The 18,226-nt window shown below is 45.4% G+C and overlaps 1 protein-coding gene across 1 annotated transcript in view; it reads left to right on the plus strand.

Moving 5' to 3' along the window:
* RYR2 (ryanodine receptor 2) overlaps positions 1-18,226 on the plus strand; it is a 1,771,220-nt gene that overhangs the window by 1,103,083 nt on the left and 649,911 nt on the right. Inside the window, 3 exon segments of the mRNA XM_029593907.1 lie at positions 5,746-5,966; positions 6,828-6,918; positions 13,753-13,893. Of these exon segments, the coding sequence (XP_029449767.1) occupies positions 5,746-5,966; positions 6,828-6,918; positions 13,753-13,893 (453 nt within the window).

Raw genomic sequence — 18,226 nt, forward strand, 5'->3', positions numbered from 1 at the left:
GGCCGATACAGTAAGGACGCGTAAGAAACAGTGCGGCAGTGCCGGGCACCCACTCGTTTGCTGCACGCACAATTTGGTTCACAAGCCGCTCGATTCAGTATTCAAATTAGATGCAAATCCAAGCAGCGTCCAAAGCGCGTCCATGAAGCGGTAGGCGTGCGCAATCCATTTTACTGTATAGAGCGGTATACAGCGCCTATACAGTATCCAGGGTGCGCTGGTACCTGTCATTTCAAAATGTCATTTGAAATGTCATTTGAAATGTCATTCCACCAGGTAAGTGGATGGTTCTTTTCTACAGACCCCGCTGCCTTGAGTGCCCGGCTGGACGTCCAAGCCACGACCTCGGATGTCCAAATGACTCCTTTTCTCCATCCCACATCCCCCCTTTTCTCCATCCCACATCTCCCCTTGATGTTAATTTCTAGCAGTGTTTCCGTGCTCCCATACTTTCGTGTAGATATTTATATTCTTTTGAATGTCGTACGGTCTAACCTCCGGGTTTTATAGAAAATGAGATCAGATAAGTACTGCCGCTGGACTCCTTTTAGGATGCATATCTGAGCCATTCACTGGGGTGGGGAGAGCAGGGCTCCCTTCACCCTTTGGCCTTGCTTCCAGAGCTGAACCCATTCAGGGGTGGTCCCGGGTGGGGCGCCAACAACAGAATCCCGTAGGTGCGAGATGAAGCTGATTCAAGGACATTCATTTTGGGAAGTACCTAGCTTCATTGGAAAGAGTCAGATGTTTGAGAAGTACAGATTACATCACCATAATCATAAGTGCCAGTTCTGTAGATGCTTGAGCAGAACCGGATTTTGGACACATGGTGCCCTGGGCGAAAAGCCCCCCCCCCCTCCCCCGGCTGCAATGGGACGGTGTCCTGCATGGTCTCCGGACCTCTCTCCAACCGCAGTGGGCTGGGATCCTTTGTGGTCAGGCAGCCACAGAATGGGTGATGTTGGCGGTACCCCGGGCGATCACCCATTTTCTCCCACCCTAAAACCCAGCTCTGTGCTTGAATGCTCCCAATGTTGAGCAAACTCTTTCACTGTAGCTCAGGAGAAGTACTTTGAATTGAGCTTAGCACTCCCAATCCTTTTGAAAAGTTGACTCCAATTTATAATTCATATTTTCAGATTTGCGACCTCGGACGTCATGGACCTTCCTGCTGCCTTGAGTGCCCGGCTGGACGTCCAAGCCGGACATCCAAGGTCGCAGCTTGGACGTCCAGCTGGGCGCTCAAGGCTCTAGAATGGAAGTAACAGCTGTTTACAGAGTCAGTCTTCGTCTTCTTCACCCCATTTATCACCTCGTTCAGCTGAGTCATGTCATGGCTGGTGACGGAGATCAATGTTATTCCACTCTCCACCGCTCCATTTGCAGCGGATTGCTGCGCCTCCTAATGAAATTAGAACTCTGATTCTATGCCTGCGGTAGCAGGGCAAGCGGGCCCAGATCGGGCCTTCCCAGCTGACCTGGACTTGCACGGCACTAGAGTGAAAGGAACACGTTTTAAATGACTTTTGTGCAGAGAAGGTTGAAGGAGGGAGATCCAGAGAGGGCGAAGACACAGCTCAAGGCAGCGGGAAGGTCCATGAATGTCCGGCCGGACGTCTGAGGTTGCGGCTTGGACGTCCAGCCAGGTGCTCAAGGCAGCGGGAAGCTGACTGAACACCACACTAACGCCAGGGTCAGGTAGGCAGTAAATATGCAGGTTAAAGATGCAGCAAATAAGCTGGTTAAAAATGCGATAATCTGGGCGCACATTACTGTATCGGAGGGAATAGCTAAATTGATCATTAACATATCATATGCATGCGGTGGGTGGAGATGGATACATGTCCATTTCGGCAAGCGGTAAGGACGCGTAAAACCAGATACTGAATCGTGGGTTCGCCTTACGTGTCCAAATTGTGCGTCCAAAGTGGGTTAGAAACAGGGTAACCACAGCTGCGCTTTACTGTATCGGCCCGAGTGTTAGCAATCTATGGTAGTATCATTGAGATTAATGGAGCAGGTTGTAGGTTGTTCTGTCTGGACTGTTACTCAAATTCATATGCTTCACAATGATGGTTATCCATATGAAACTGCAGATTGCTCTTATAGATTTTGAACATTTTAGCTCTCTATGCTCTAGCAGAGTTGCTTAATTTTCTTTCACTTCAGCCCAAATTTTCAAAGCCCAGCACACACAAAAACCAGATATGTGTGTGGCTGGGTCGTACACTCACTGAACGCATTTTAAAAATGGCCCAGCCACGCACGAGTCAGAAGATATGCACGGAAGTGCCTCCCTAGAATTCTCTGATTCTACTGATCAAAATATTCTTGAGCATGCTGGTGTTCCAGTTATTCTGGGCAGAAATTTTAATCCACCTCCGGACATGGTTTTAGATTGATAGTCTCAATGTAGGCCTACCAAATCTAAATCTTTATTTGCTTTCCAAGCTTTAATGCAAACATGTAGTATTTTGGATCGCTGTAGGTTCTCACATCCAACGTGTTAAGGACATTTTCTTGTATTTGTTCCTTCATCAATCTTATGCATACACAAATTATTTTTTAATATCACAAAATCTCATGCAATTTGTAGAGGATGTTAAGGTTTATTCTATAGTTGTATCAGGCCATGCTGCAGTTTTTCTTACTTTCCAGTAGAATGAATTAAATATCAAATATAAAATCTAGAGATTAAGGGGTGAATTTTTAAAGTCATTGATGCACAGAAAACACAGTTATATTCAAGAAAACGGATAATAGAAAATCACCCATGGCTCAGTGCACTTGTGTGCACATTACCTATTTCATGCATACTGTTATGTGCAGTGGGGAGGGACATTTCAGGGGGTGGAGTTGGGACTTTCTCACACACCCTCTTTATTTTGAAAAGCATACACATAATAACCTGCATGAGTTATGTCCTATGAAGAGCAGATATAACTTTGACCTGGATTTATCAAAATGCACTAAATATCGCATGCGATAGGAAAAGGGGCGTGTTTTATGGTAATAGGCTGTTTATCGTAAAGCATGCTATCTTAGCGCTTCGCATAGGTATTACCGCAGACTGTGATAACTTTTTCACACTTTGCGGTAAGTACTACAATTGTTGCAATTCCTACCTACAACCACTGGGGGAGAGAGAGAGAGAGAAACTAGCTATATATATAAAATGCAATGTTCTCTTAACCTAGCTTAATGTTACCCAAGTAGAGAGTCCATCAAACTAGGTTGAGATAACATTGCACAAATCTCATCTTTGGGTGAGTTTCCTCACTCCGAAGGTCATCAAATCTTCACAAGAGTGCACTGTTCTGTTAGTACATCGCACTCTGCATGTCAAAGTGGCCCATAACCCCTACACTAATACCTAAACCTCACCTCCAGTAGCTAGGTGGGACTCCTATAGAGGTATAAATACTACCTAATATGAGGGCCTTATAGCTAGGTGCTCTCCCTCTCCCTCTCCCCTAGCAGCTTAAAATACTGAAAATGCTATTTGCGAAAACATCGCAAAGTGCGATAAAGCCATATCGCACGGCTTAATGCAAATGAAAAAGGTGTAATTAAAATCCGTGTTAAAGCCGTGCGATATGGCTTTGCAAATTGTGAAGCCTGCCCACTTGGCCAGAAATCCCGCCCCAAACTCCTCCCCTGTTCCTAATTTGCATTGCACCATGCGTTATGGTGTTTTCGCATGCATTAAAGGAGTTTTCACATGCATTAAAGGTGCTTTTCACATGCAAAAACGCCTTATAACACTTTGATAAATGACCCCCTTTGTGCGCTTAAAAATTAGCATATATGCATGTAAGTAGAGCTATTCCATATTTTATAAAAGCCAAAAATATGTGCACATTTTCACTTTCGTGCACACATATACACAGATAGAAAAGGGGTAGTCTAGAGGCAATCTGGGATGGGGTCAGTACTTACACATGTACATTTGCCAACTTACTCATGCATTTTTTCATTTGCTAATTATTTAGTATAAATGAGATAAAATGTGTTTATTGTGTAGAACTGACTGGTGGGAGGTCTGGTTGAACTTGGGGGAGTTTAGGCTGAACAACCAGGAGAGTATTGATGGCCTGGAGGTTTGGGTGAACAGGTGGACTAATTTGCAAACTGGTGAATTTCATGCACTCATGCATGTTTTAAATTGGCCAATTTTAGCAAGTAAGTCCTACTTTACTATTTGCGCGTAAAATATATTTGAGTATATTTTTAAAATAGGTGGGAAAAGTACCTGCATTCAATGCACTGATATACATGCTTTCAATACACTGAGGGGCGGATTTTCAGAGCCCTGCTCGCCTAAATCCGCCCAAAACCGGGCGGATTTAGGCGAGCAGGGCCCTGCGCGCCGGTGAGCCTATTTTACATAGGCTCACCGGCGCGCGCAGAGCCCCGGGACTCGCGTAAGTCCCGGGGTTCTCCGAGGGGGGCGTGTCGGGGGCGTGTCAGGGGCGGGCCCGGTCGTCGCGGCGTTTCGGGGGCGTGTCGGCAGCGTTTTGGGGGCGGGTACGGGGGCGTGGCTACGGCCCGGGGCGGTCCGGGGGCGTGGCCGCACCCTCCGTACCCGCCCCCAGGTCGCGGCCCGGCGCGCAGGAGGCCCGCTGGCGCGCGGGGATTTACTTCTCCCTCCGGGAGGCGTAAATCCCCGGAGAAAGGTAAGGGGGGGGTGTAGACAGGGCCGGGCGGGTGGGTTAGGTAGAGGAAGGGAGGGGAAGGTGAGGGGAGGGCGTTAGAGGATTCCCTCCAAGGCCACTCCGATTTCGGAGCGGCCTTGGAGGGAACGGGGGTAGGCTGCGCGGCTCGGCGCGCGCCGGCTATACAAAATCGATAGCCTTGCGCGCGCCGATCCAGGATTTTAGTGGATACGCGCGGCTCCGCGCGTATCTACTAAAATCCAGCGTACTTTTGCTGGCGCCTGATGCGCCAGCAAAAGTACGCCTATTCGCGTTTTTTGAAAATCTACCCCTGAATGTATTTGCATGAAAACCTAAATACTCTCATATATTGCAGTGTAGAGGTATACGTATTTTATAAAACACATATACTGTAAATGAAATGCACGGATCTGCTCGCAGTCATATATGAACATATATTCCACTGCGCACATTTGTTTGAAAGTCATCATCATTGTTTCCAGTGGAAAAATTAGGTGCAGATCAAACAGGCACAATCTCTGCTGGCAGTTTTTCCAGGGTAATAAAGCAAAATAATTTCTGGGCGTTGGCTTTGAGTATTGGTGCAAATCCTGTAGGTAGAAGTGCTCATGGAGTTTGCATCAGCAAGGGCAGTGTCGATTATTGCCCCCTTTAAGAATCGAGAACAGCTTCACAGCACTTTCTGCACACATTTTTGCTTGCACAACATTTTCTGCGGAACTGTTTCCCTTCCAGAAGTTACAGGAAATTAAATCCTTGCCCAAAGAGAGAGACACCATTTCACAAGACCATGAGAAATTGCCATGCTGGGTCAGACCAAGGGTCCATCGAGCCCAGCATCCTGTTTCCAACAGAGGCCAAATCCAGGCCACAAGAACCTGGCAAGTACCCAAACACCAAGAAGATCCCATGCTACTGATGCGATTAATGGTTGCATACTTGTTTGCCTTATTTTTACTTAAAACTTAATCTAGCCCAATACATCATTTACATTTATTAAAAATATATTAGTCGCCTAACACATCAAAGTAATCTAACAATGCTTCACCCTTTCTCTTTTTGTCTGTAGGTTGCTCTGAGTGCTACAGACATGGCTCTTGCTCTGAATCGCTACCTCTGTACTGCAGTCTTGCCTTTGCTGACGAGGGGTGCTCCTCTTTTTGCTGGCACTGAGCACCACGCGTCTCTCATAGACTCATTGCTGCATACGGTGTACAGGCTTTCCAAAGGCTGCTCCCTCACGAAAGCCCAAAGGGATTCCATTGAAGAATGCTTGCTTTCTATTTGCGGGTGAGTAGAAGAGCGTGCAAACCAAGGCTGGCTACATTTTTTTTTATTTCTTGCAAGTTGCGCATGGTAGCCTGAGCTTGCTTCCAAGCCCTCAAAACAGTGAATGGAATTGACATATTCACTCCTTGCCAGCATTTGAAGGTTTTATGACTGTTTTTTCTTGATGCAAGAAATAAATGTGGGTTGTTTTTTTTCTATTCTTGTCTTCTGTAATTGGTAAGAAAATGGCTGATGGAAGGAGGAGCATTTCAATCTTTTTATTGTTTAGTGAAAAATGGAATCCTGTATAATCTTATATTCTAACATTCTTAAAATTGTAATCTAACAATAAATGTAATAATAATCATAATAATCATGATCTTACGCCATGCCTTTGCTTACAGCAGTTTACAGGCATTATTATTCAATTACAGTGGGAATTTTCAAAGGCTAATAATGATTTGTGAAACACTAATCTAGGCAGTAAGGGGTCTTATGTACATGATCTTCTCACCATTTAGGAGGCCATCAGTTGTGTAATTCTGCATTAGGGCCATGAAAACAAAATGGAGGATTCAGGCACTTCCATTCAGTTTATGGTTGCTTTCCTAGGATTTTCCCTTATTTGATAAAAGGCTGGTAGTGCTCAAACCTTTTGTTTAGTATCCTGAGGCAGCTGGATCTGTCTGGTTGTCAGAGCTGACTGTCAATTTGACTATTGGGGATTCTTTGGCATCCACAGATTAAAACATTTTTCTCTGATCCAGAGAAGTTCACTCATTACTTGCCCTAATGCTCCTTTTTTGTTATTCATGGTAAAAGTCGATGCAACATGTTTTTAGTCTGTACATTCAGCCAGCAGTATGTTTCTTCCTCTTACAGGCAGCTGAGGCCTTCCATGATGCAACACTTGTTGAGGAGATTGGTATTTGATGTGCCACAGTTAAATGAACATGCAAAGATGCCTTTAAAAGTAAGGTCTTTTATTGTGCTTGTGCAGTATTGTGGGCTGAGGCCCAAAAGTGGGTTGTAGAAGACTTGCAATGTAAAACCTAATTTAGGTAAATTATTATATTTCTAAAAAGAGCCACAGTACAGCCATACTTAAATCTATTAATGTTTTCTATCTGAACATCAGAGGCATTTTAGATTATGTATTAATTTTTTGACTTATAGATTGCCTTCTCACATGCTCAAAGCAATTTACAATGCAGCATCCTTAAGATTATATTAAGTAATTGAGTTCAACAAATAAATAACAGTGAAATCACACATCAACTCATAAAAGTATCAAGTGCACAACAGAAGAGCTGATATGCAGAAAAAGGCTCATATCATCTTAACTCTAGTTATTATGGGGTCGATTTTAAAATATGTGCACGGGCGTCCACGTGCGCGCGGTTCCCGGCACGCACACATGGATGCAGGCGAGTTCGGACTCACACACACACAGAGGAGGGGGATTTTAAAAAGCAACACACAGTGACGTGAATAGGTCTTCCTGAGTTCCCTTTACCCCTACCTAACTTTCCTATCTTTTCTCCTCTCCTCTCCTCTCCTCCCCAACCCCTAATCCCTACCTAGCTACTCATGTTTATTTTTGTTTCATGACTTATTGCTCCTCCGGAGCAGAAGTAACTTCTGTGCGCCTGCCCGCTGCTGGCGTGCACTTCCCTGGTACAGGGCCTAATTGCTGCTGTCCCAGCTGGCCTTTCCACGCCGGAACCCCCCAAAAACCTGCCCCAAGCTCCCCCTGCGCGTGCCGAGCCTATGTTGAATAGGCTCAGCGGCACGCACAAGCCCCGGGACATGCGTAAGTTCTGGGGCTTTCCGGAGGGGGGGGGGTGTGTGTCGGGGGCATGTCGCGGCCGGCGTGTCATCGGGGGGCGTTCCGGGAGTTGGGCTACGGGCATGGTTCCAGCCCGAGGGCGTTTCTGGGGTGTGACCGAGGCCTCCGAAACTGGCTGGGGAATCGCGTGCCGGCAGCCGGCCAGCGCGCGCGAGTTATGCCTGCCGAGGCAGGCGTAACTTTTATAATAAAGGTGTGGGGGTTTAGATAGGGCTGGGGGGTGGGTTAGGTAGGGGAAGGGAGGGGAAGGTGGGGGGAGGTGGAAAGAAAGTTCCCTCGAGGCCGCTCCAATTTCGGAGCAGCCTCAGAGGGAACGGAGGCAGGCTGCGCGGCTCAGCGCGCGCAGGCTGCCAATTTTGCGCAGCCTGTGTGCGCCTCTGGGGGGTGCTTGTTCATGGTCCTGCTGCCCGATTTTTCCTTGCAGCTTCCCGAGTTCCACCCTTGGAGGCTCTCCAGGCCAGGTACTTCAGTCTCTCTTGCCTATACTTTACCCTGTTCGTTCCAGGGTGTCACAGCTATAGGTTCAAATCCTCTCACCCCAGTTGGTGAGCTTAATTATACATAGTCTCAGGTTATCCTGCTAATTTAAACTCTCATCAGTTTCAAACTCATATGATAAGAAAGCAACTTTCACCTTAATCGTCCTGTATGCTGCTCACAGTTGCTTCCTGCACAGCCTAAGCTTGGTTGTGCTCCATTGGCCTTCTTCTTTCACCTCCCACCATAGTCTGCAGCTGGAGTTGTTCTTTCCCTTTCACTATGGTTATAACTACATCCACCCTCATGACAGTGTTCACTTAAAACTCCTGACCTGTAGTCTCCTGGAATGTGTCCTCTTCTGGAGGGGGTCTCTACCACTCGTCTCCCAAGTCCATAGGGAACAGCTTGTCCTCAGGGCTGCGCAACACCTCCAGGTCTATCTCTCTCTCTTTGTCTTGTTCTAGTAGGACTCCTTCCTGTTCCTGCCCTGCCCTTCAGACAAGATTTCACCCTTCTCCCACCACCCCCGGGCTCTCTAGTCTTATCGCTAGGGCAAAGCCTGAGAAGATTCTTCCCCGCCACAACCCCTGTGCCTTCTGGGAGTTGGAGTCCGCCTCCTATTCTGATTTCTTTTACATACTGGATCTCTTTCCCAGGTTTTCCTTTCATCCCATCTTCCTGTATTCACCCTGAAACATAACGCCTATCACACTATTCCTAATTATGATCTGGAGTAATGACATTTTATAGAAGGTCCAGTAATTTTATCATAACTCTTAAAATAGGCCTTGTGAATTTTTTTGTAATTTTCTTAATTAAGCAATAATATAAATATATTGAGAACTTGTTATAGGAGACATTCCCAATTCAGAACTGTTTTTTTTTACAAGTGAGACAGAATATGCATGTTTAGAATAAACAGTTTAATAGTTATACATGAAAGAACTATTTCATAAGATGCACTATAGAAGACTTTATCTAATGTAGTGTTTTCCAGACTTGCCCTAGGGATCCCACAGCCAGTTGAGTTTTCAGGATATTCCCAACAAATATGCATGCGATACATGTGCATGTACTAAGTTTTCAGTGTAGGTAAATACACGTATTCATTGAGGATATCCTGAAAACCCAACTGGTTGTGAAGGTGGTAGGACAGGTATGAGAATCATTGATCTAATGTCTGCTTATTAAAGTGGAACAGATTTGGGATCTGTAGACTCTCAACTCTTGTGTTCTCTACCTTTTGCCACTGAAATATCCTGACTTAGGGCCTTATTTTCTAAACGTATTGCACGCGGTAAGGGACATTTCGCACGCGAAATGTCCCTTTTCGCGTGCGATACCAAAATGGGGGCGGAGTCGGCCCCGGAAAAGGAGGAGTCGGGGCATCACCGGGGCCGACTCCGTGAGGACGCCACGGACGACGAAAAGGTAAGGCCCTTTTCGCGTCCGAGTTCGCTCCCAATAGCTACACCTCCTATGGTGGCACTATTGGGTGCGATCGCTGCCGGCTAGCGCAGGCCCACCCCCCCGTTTTGTCCCCCCGCCCCTCATTCCCTAAAATATCGCAGGCCTGCGATACTTTAGAAAATGAGGTCCTTTGTTATCTAAACTAATAGCTAAGAGTTTCAGTCTGCCATGATTAACTGCAGGTCTGTACAGCATTCCCAACAAAAGAAAAGAAATTGGAAACTTCCATGTAAATGGAGCCCACATTTTATTTGTACTTAGAGCATTCGTTATCTTTTGTATTCAGAAATGAGTTTTCTAATGTGCCTAAGAACATTTGGGTCAATATTCAAAGGGTTTTGTCCTCCTGGCTTTTAAGTTATATAGACAAAACCTTGAATTGAATATTTACCCCTCTAACTGACTAAAATTTAGCTGAAAAATATGGGAGGGCAAGGGGAATTCTGGGGGTGTAGCTTACGTTTAGTTGGCCCATATTCAGTGCTGCCCAGCTACACATACCTGGATATGTCTGGTGGTACAAAAAGCTGTCCTAAACTTACCTGGGTAACCTTCAGCTCCTACTGCAGAGATTTGATATAAATAAATACATAAAAATGCAATCCCCGGAGGCCCCCCTTTGGCCAAACCCCATACAAATATTAAAAGTTCTCCACTACCTACCCCACCCCACCCCAAACCCATTCCCAACCCAGTCGACTGTTAAAAAAAAACCCAACTAATAGGTAGATTTATCAAGCTGCGATAGGGCTATAATGCGCGTTAAATGCTGTATATCGCGTAATATAGCCCTATCGTGGTGATACCGCACAATACCTACCCCTATTACAATGAATTACTTTGCATGGCATTTAAAAGCATGGATTTTTCAAATTTGTACAAAGCAGCTTAAGCAGGGAGAGTAGCCTAGTGTTTAGAGCAGCAGACTATGACTCCCGGGAAACCAGGGGTCAAATCCCACTGTCTCTTCTGGTGACCTTGGGCAAGTCCCTTTGCCTCAGGTACAAAAAATTAGATTGCATGTCCTGTGGGGATAGGGAAATGCCTATAGTACCTGCATATAATCTGCTTTGATGTACACTTTGAAGTGCCAAAAAGCGTAATACAAAAATTAAATAAATAAATAATCCAATGTACATAAAATAAGACTGTGATTTAGAAAAAATGTCAGCCATGTTATTTCATGGAAAATGGCACTGACAGGGCATGGGGCAAGGGGACACCCCAGGCCAACCTACTGGCCGCCAATGCTTCTTTTAAAGGTTAGGAAGTCAAGGGGGCTCAGTGGTGGGGAGCCACTAGCCCACCAGGTATTTTTGGGGGGCTTGAAGGGTTGGGAGCAGTAGTAGCCTACAATTATATGGAAAGGGGAAGTGAAGGGATCACATTTTTGAGGGGGTCAGCTAAGAGATCCGGGGAAGGGGGGTTTGCCTGATTGATTGATTGATTGAACCACAGCTTTGGAGGAAATGCTATTCTGCTGTGGGAGCATATAACGCAGGTCCTGTTTCTCCCATGGAATACTTAAAGTCCCCTGTGGCTCCCCACCCCACAAGTAAATAATAAAGTCATTGGGGAGGGGGGTGTCTTACTGGATCCCCGCCCATCCTAGGCTGCCATTATGAGGTGTCCCCACAAAAATGACAGCAATGACCCTCCCCCCTGACAAAACCCCTTCTGAATTAGTTAACACCCCTGGTCTCTTAGCTGTACTCCCAGAGCGTGACCCCTGCTACCCCAAAGAGTGACTCCCCTTTCCATATAACATGTAGACCGGTAGGGTCCCTTAACCCTCCAACCCCCCCCCCCCAAAAAAAAACATACCTGGTGAGCTAGTGGCTCCCCCACCCCAGATTCCTTCCGACACCCCCTAACCTTTAAAAGAATCATTGGTGGCCAGTAGGATAACCCAGAGTGCCCCTTAGTCTTGGGCCAGGTTGGTGCCATTTTCTAAAATGGCGCCGACCAGGTCTTGCCCCTATCATGTGATCGGTGCAAGGTCTGGGAATCATAGCTGCATGGCCTGGCTGCAGTCTCTGGACCTTGCCTCTATCACTTGATGGGGCATGGCCTATTTGGTGTCATTTTGGAAAATGGCACTGACAGGGCTTGGGCAAGGGGACACCCCAGGCCAACCTACTGGCCGCCAATGCTTCTTTTAAAGGTTAGGGAGACAAGGAGTCAAAGGGTGGGAGGAGGATCAGGACTGGGGAGCCAGTAGCCCACCAGGTATTTTTTGGGATTGAAGGGTTGGGAGCTGTAGCAGCCTACACATTATATGGAAAGGGGAAGTGAAGGGATCACGTTTTTGAGGGGGGTCAGCTAAGAGATCTGGGAAAGGGGGGTTTGCCTGATTGATTAAGGGTTTGGACAGGGGAAGGGTCATTGTCGCTTGGGGCTTTTTTTAAATATTTTTCTTCTTTTTTTTTTGTGGGACCGCCTCAAATGGCAGCCCCAGGGAGGGCAGGGGAGTCTAGTAGGAACCCTCCCAGTGACATTTTTATTTACTTTTGGGGTAAAGCTGTGCTGGTCCACTGAGGCTGCCATTACGTGTTTTTAAAGGCCCCCTGCTTTTTTTCTTTTCTCTCACAGAGTTTTTCTGCGAGTCAAAAACCCAGCAACACTGCCATGATATTTTGTTGGGGAGGGGCATAATATCACGGGACCGTCCTCTCCTCTATGATATTGGGCCCCTCCCTAGATAATTAATCTAAGCTTAGTGAATCTAGCTCTGGGTTGGGTGAGGCATTAACCCCTACTCCTTTTCTCCCTCCCTACTTCACATAATCCCCTCCACGTACCCTCATTTGCCTAACAATCCTGATGCCCTATTTTCCAGAACTCCTCTGAACCTCTGAAAGTTGTTTTGAAGCCAAGCATAGGAAGAGGCAGGTTAAGCTCCTCCCCCCTTGGCAGCCTGCATTGCATTCTTAATATTTGTCTGGGGATTGGCCAAGGGGTAGAAAGGGGCAGCGGCACACTTTTTCATTTTATCATGCTTGCAAGGGGAAGAAAGCTCCAGGCTTCATGCTGCAGGGTTTTTACTCATCCCCTTATCTCTGATTTTCAGTGCTAACCAGATAACTTTAGCCACAGTGCATATTCCATATTCCACTGCTCTAACTGCTAGACGACTACTACCCTCATTAGTCATCAGGAAAAAGGATCACACTGTGCCATCTGCTGGTACATTTGATATTTCTGTCCTTTCCACAGGAACAGAAAGAATGAGCGGCCTGTTTTGCTTTACCCTTATGTAAAGGATACCAGGTTTCAGCTCTTATGTTCAATTTCCCATTTCATAACACAAGTTATGGAAAATTAATTTTTTTTCTAATATTGTAAAGCAAATCGGTTCAGCAATAGCATTTTACAGTGCTTTCTGGTAAAACATTGCAGATAGCTGAAGCAAGAGGGTAGGCTGTCTAAAAAAGCCGTTTGAGCAACAAAAAAGGATTAGAAGCCAAGAAAATGTCCAATTCGAGCTTTATTTGTATGGAGACATTAATATTGCATATATGCCCGACTCAGGCCGAGTTTCGCCCCTGTCAGGGGCTGCCTCAGGGGCTGTGTATGATCAATCAAATTTATATGAATGAAAAACTCTTTAAATCTATTTAGTTGAGAATTTCCAAGATATACAAGCTGGTTGTTGTCTCCGCTCAATTCCTCAAACATTGCAGATATACACAGCCAGTCTGTGGATTCTCTCTGACTAGCCAAACAATTGTTTTAATGAAACAAGGATCAGATAGTTTTAAATGAATGGAACTGTGTACTTAGATGAAAAGCTTCAGATTTCTATGTAATTCTGTGAGCAGCTCCATGTAAAAATAATGGTGTTCTCCATGGGTGCCTGCCTATTGCCCATAGAAATATCAAGCATGTGTTAGTGGTCTGCTGTGTTTGGGAATTAGGAACCAGGGAGAAAATATGTGCGCCTACTGATCTTCTTTCATGTATGTTTGAAAGCTTTGGTAACGAGATGTCTTTTAATCTCTGATGCAGTTGCTAACAAATCATTATGAACGGTGCTGGAAGTATTACTGCTTGCTTGGCGGATGGGGGAACTTTGGTGCTGCCTCTGAAGAAGAACTTCATTTGTCCAGGAAGCTGTTCTGGGGTATTTTTGATGCCCTTTCTCAAAAGGTATATGTAGATATCTTATTTTTTTTTAATCGTGCTCTTTTTCATTGTTGGCCATGTGTACTAGTCATTTTTACCATGTGAAAGTATATTTCAATACAGTGGAGTTTATGGTATCTCTAACAGAATATGAATGCAAATCAGCTCTCTTGAGTTGTTTCTTGAGGTTTGGACTTCTACTAGGCAAACCAGCAAAATTCAAGGAATTCACAAATATATACTGTGGGAAAAGGGGATGTTTGGCTGCTATTTATGCCGTTTTGAAACAGTCACAAATATTTTTGAAAGGGTCTGCACAAAGATATTTGGGGTGGATAGGAGGCAGAGTCCACCAATACTATCCATCACTGGGCTGTGTGTCCAGTGTCCAGTCCCACTCGCAAAGTATCATTCACCTACTTAGGGTGTGGCTTGTATTCACCTCCCCGAGGCATCTGATCTGAATAGATTTATTCCTGCTCCGATCAGGAGTAAGTGCAGCTGACCGCCCTTTTGCTCACATAGCTCCCGTTCTTTCCATTTGAATGGAACTGGAAAAAAGGTCTTCAAGAAGAGTTAGAGAACAGTTCAGAGTGGATGGTCTTTTCCAGCTTTGCTTTGTTCTGCTAGCCCCTATACCCCTGAGGGTTCTATGTCAGCTCCGCGGGCACCGTTGTACCTTCTACTTCTGCCTCCTGGTAACCAGGAGGTAGGATGCCCCTCTCCAATCCACAAAACCAGGAACAGGCTCCTCTGGAAGTTTGAGTTGATCCGAAAAACATTTTTTTTTTTTTAAATAAGACTTTAGTGGACTAAATTCAAAGCATTTATAGCAAAGTATTAGTCTAGAGAAAAGTCTCACTTTCAGCCTGGCAGCACACATTGCACATATCAGCAAAGTGCGGTGACCCTACCCTTGTCCGACAGAAGACAAGATACGCAAGGCTTACTGGAATTGATAGGAGGACCCACCAGAGAGAATTTTCCTGATCCCAGTACTGGTCCTCGAGGACCAACTGAAGGAAGGCCAAGATGCAATAGATGAGGGTGGCAGAACTGCTAGCTGCATGTGCCCCTGTCAGTCAGGAAATGAGGATGAGCAAATAATGTCTGGATGCTTATATTATGTCCTGTGCCACCCCCATAGCACAGCAAATTACCAATATTTAAAGGCTCCACATCTATTTACATCGCCTAGGTACAACTGACAGGCTTTTTATGCTCTTTGGTAATATAAATAGCAAGCATTAGAGAAGTGAACATGGTGACAGTCACTCTGTGGTCACCAGACATGCCCATTTGTGTGTTCATTTCATGGTTATGTCTACAAATGCTAACATATTTCCCTATTCAGTGCAGGGACAGCAGGTGGTGTGCAGGGCATCATAACTAAGAAGGATGATGACTGTGTTATAAAGAGTGACAGGATACTTGCAGGAGTGGGGTACCACAATAGAGAGTACCCTCTCTATTGTGGCAGGACTGCTGGGAAAGCAGGGTAGGTTACTCAGTGATAAGAGTCCTTGTGTGTGACAGATGAGGTTCCAGTGCCACTGTGCTGAATGTACCGAAGGGGATGGAGAGCTTAGGAGGCCATGAATGCAATGCATTGCTTAAGAACTGCAATTCCCTTTTACTTTGCTGCTAGTTTGAAATCCCACTCTCTCCATGAAGTTATAATTCTGGGTAAACTTTGGTCACAGGATTAATTGGAAGACCAGGCACATCTGGAACACCCCCCTCCCACCACCACCACCTTTCACAAGGGCCACAAACTTCAGATACTGGAGCGCACTTCCTAATTCAGCACAGCGCTTGGAAATTGGATTCTGCCATGGGAGACAGGTAAACCTATAAGACCCAAGGGGATAACATGCAGAGAATAAAAACATTCCACACTTCAAGTGTTGTGTTCCAAACCAAAATACTGAAGATAAAAATAGAAATTAGTCCAGCAAAGTACAAAACAAAACAGGTATCAAAAATGTATGGAAAAAGAAACTTTCTCCAAAAGTCATTCCAACACAGTTCCAGAATACAAAGAAATATCTTTAAACCCCTTGACTACCTGACGAGGACCAATGGGAACTCGCCTAAATTTTCCAAATGGTAGCTTATCTCTTTCAACCCCTTGGAATCAGGAAAATCCTCAAATATTGATATTTACTTATTTATTATTATCTTGATACCCAGCTTTTCCTGACATGTTGAAGCAGTTCATTTGTATTTGTTATTTTAATTGCATATCACCTTGATTTTCTGCTAAGAAAGGCAATCAAGAAAAATTCAATAAACAATAAACTAAACTAAACTCTTCAACTTTGGGAATGGAAACCCCCCTGAGTCTGGTTGCAGATGGCTTCATCGTAGAAAACACCCTCATCCTCAATATGGAAAAGAGAGGAAACGTACTCTTTCCCATCCCATGAACCAGGAAGTGCAGAATCTTGCCTGCCTCTCTATGGAAGACATCTTTGCCAACTTAAAACATCAACCATCAATCCCTCTAGTGATTCACTGAGTCACCAATATAAACTCCAGAACTGACATGCCCTTTTGTGGAATGGACCCTCACTATCACTCAAAATAACCAGTGTGCATATTGAACCTTCTATTGCTGGAATGTTCCTCTGTTTCTTCATGGGAAGGCCTAGCCAGCCCTGCACATGATTTGACCAAGTCTTTTATTCCTGCAACGTCTGGAAGGTAGAAATTGCATAGAGAAAAATCACACGAGGAAATAATTATGGAAAAGTCACTATATTTATTTTGCTTTATTGTATGGCAAAATGTCAGTAACCTGAATGGAGTGACCGTTTTTATATAAGAATATAAGAATTGGTATGCTGGTCACATCAAGGTTCTTCGAGCCCAGCATCTTGTCTCTGACAGTAGCTAAATCCAGGTCACAAGTACCTGGAAGATCCCATAAAGCAGATTTGATTCCTGTTACTCACTCTCAAGAATAGCAATAGCTTTATTTAGTCTACCTTGCTAATAATATGTTATATATTTTTTGTCAAGGAACTTATCCAAATCTCTTTTAAACCCCACTATGCTAGACATCTTGATTCTGTGAGGACAAGCAGGATGGTAATCTGCACACATGGGTGACATCATCAAATGGAGCCCCAATGCGGAAAAATGTCAAAGTTTCAAGAACATTGACTAGGCACACTGAGCATGCCCAGAATGCCCTATACCACGCATTCACGCAGAGTTCTTCTCCAGTCTCTCTTTTGCTGCAGAGCTGTATGCCTTGCAGTGTGAGTGAGCTCACTTTGGCTGTTTTTGGCCTTGTGGAAAACTTTGATTTTTTCATGTTTTTTGCGGGTTTTACCTTGTTCTACTGTGGGTCCCTCTTGGTTCCCTCTCATAGTGTCTCCTAGTCAGGGTTTTTGGTGATTCAAGTAAGTTTCCTTTTGCAGTCGATTCCCCTGTGACAGCAGTACATCAGTGCCCTCCAGCCATCGCTGCCCCACTGCCATTGTTTTTGGTTAGTGCCCCTTTTGTTTTGTCTGTCATGGCCATGTCCAGTTTTCGGCAATGCCCCCGGTGCCCGAGGACCATGTCCATTACGGTTCTGCATGAGACGTGTGTCCTCTGATTAGAGGCATCGCATAATGGGTTATCGCTTATGTGCCCACATGACCCCAATGGGACATCGACTTCGACTCGACAAGATGGAGCAGCTCTTAGGTTCAAGGAAGTCCAAGCCATCAACATCAGCAGCATCAACATCGAAGGACCAAGGAGCTGTACTGATGGACACCGAGTCATCGACATAGGTGGGACCGCTGGTTCCGTCGATGTCGCCAATGGACAGGGGCACTGGAGACCGACAACCGTCAATCTCATCAGGAATTGGCCTCGGCACTGGGGAAGGACTGTACCAAGCATCGAGGGAAGCCAAAGAAGCATCAGCATGCTCCCCGTTGATGCACGGTGCTGGGCATGGGGTTATGCTAGCTTTTGAAGACATGCCCCCGAAGCAACTCAGCGGCAAGAAGTGCCAAACTTCCATCAGTGTTGGGGGTCCAAGACGGTCTCCAATGGTCCTGATACCAGTCATCAATCCACCTCGAGGGTCCAAAGAAGATCTAGCTATTCCTCCTCCTTCCTCCCAGTCAATCTTGGCATCAGCAACATTCGAAGAGGAGCTTAGAATGCTGAGACCAGCTAGTAGTGGACAGGACACTGTAGGGATTCAGTCTTATGGCACTGGACCTTGTGCCAATTGTCCTCATATCATTTCTGAAGAAGCTCAACGTGCTCATCTGTGCATTACCGATCCAGCTGGTATCGGTTCCTGTTACAGCATCTGTGCCTGGCAGGACACCTAGGTCTCCCCCTACTG

This window comes from Rhinatrema bivittatum, chromosome 3 (genome assembly GCF_901001135.1).
Source record: "Rhinatrema bivittatum chromosome 3, aRhiBiv1.1, whole genome shotgun sequence".
Taxonomy (NCBI): Eukaryota; Metazoa; Chordata; class Amphibia; order Gymnophiona; family Rhinatrematidae; genus Rhinatrema; species Rhinatrema bivittatum.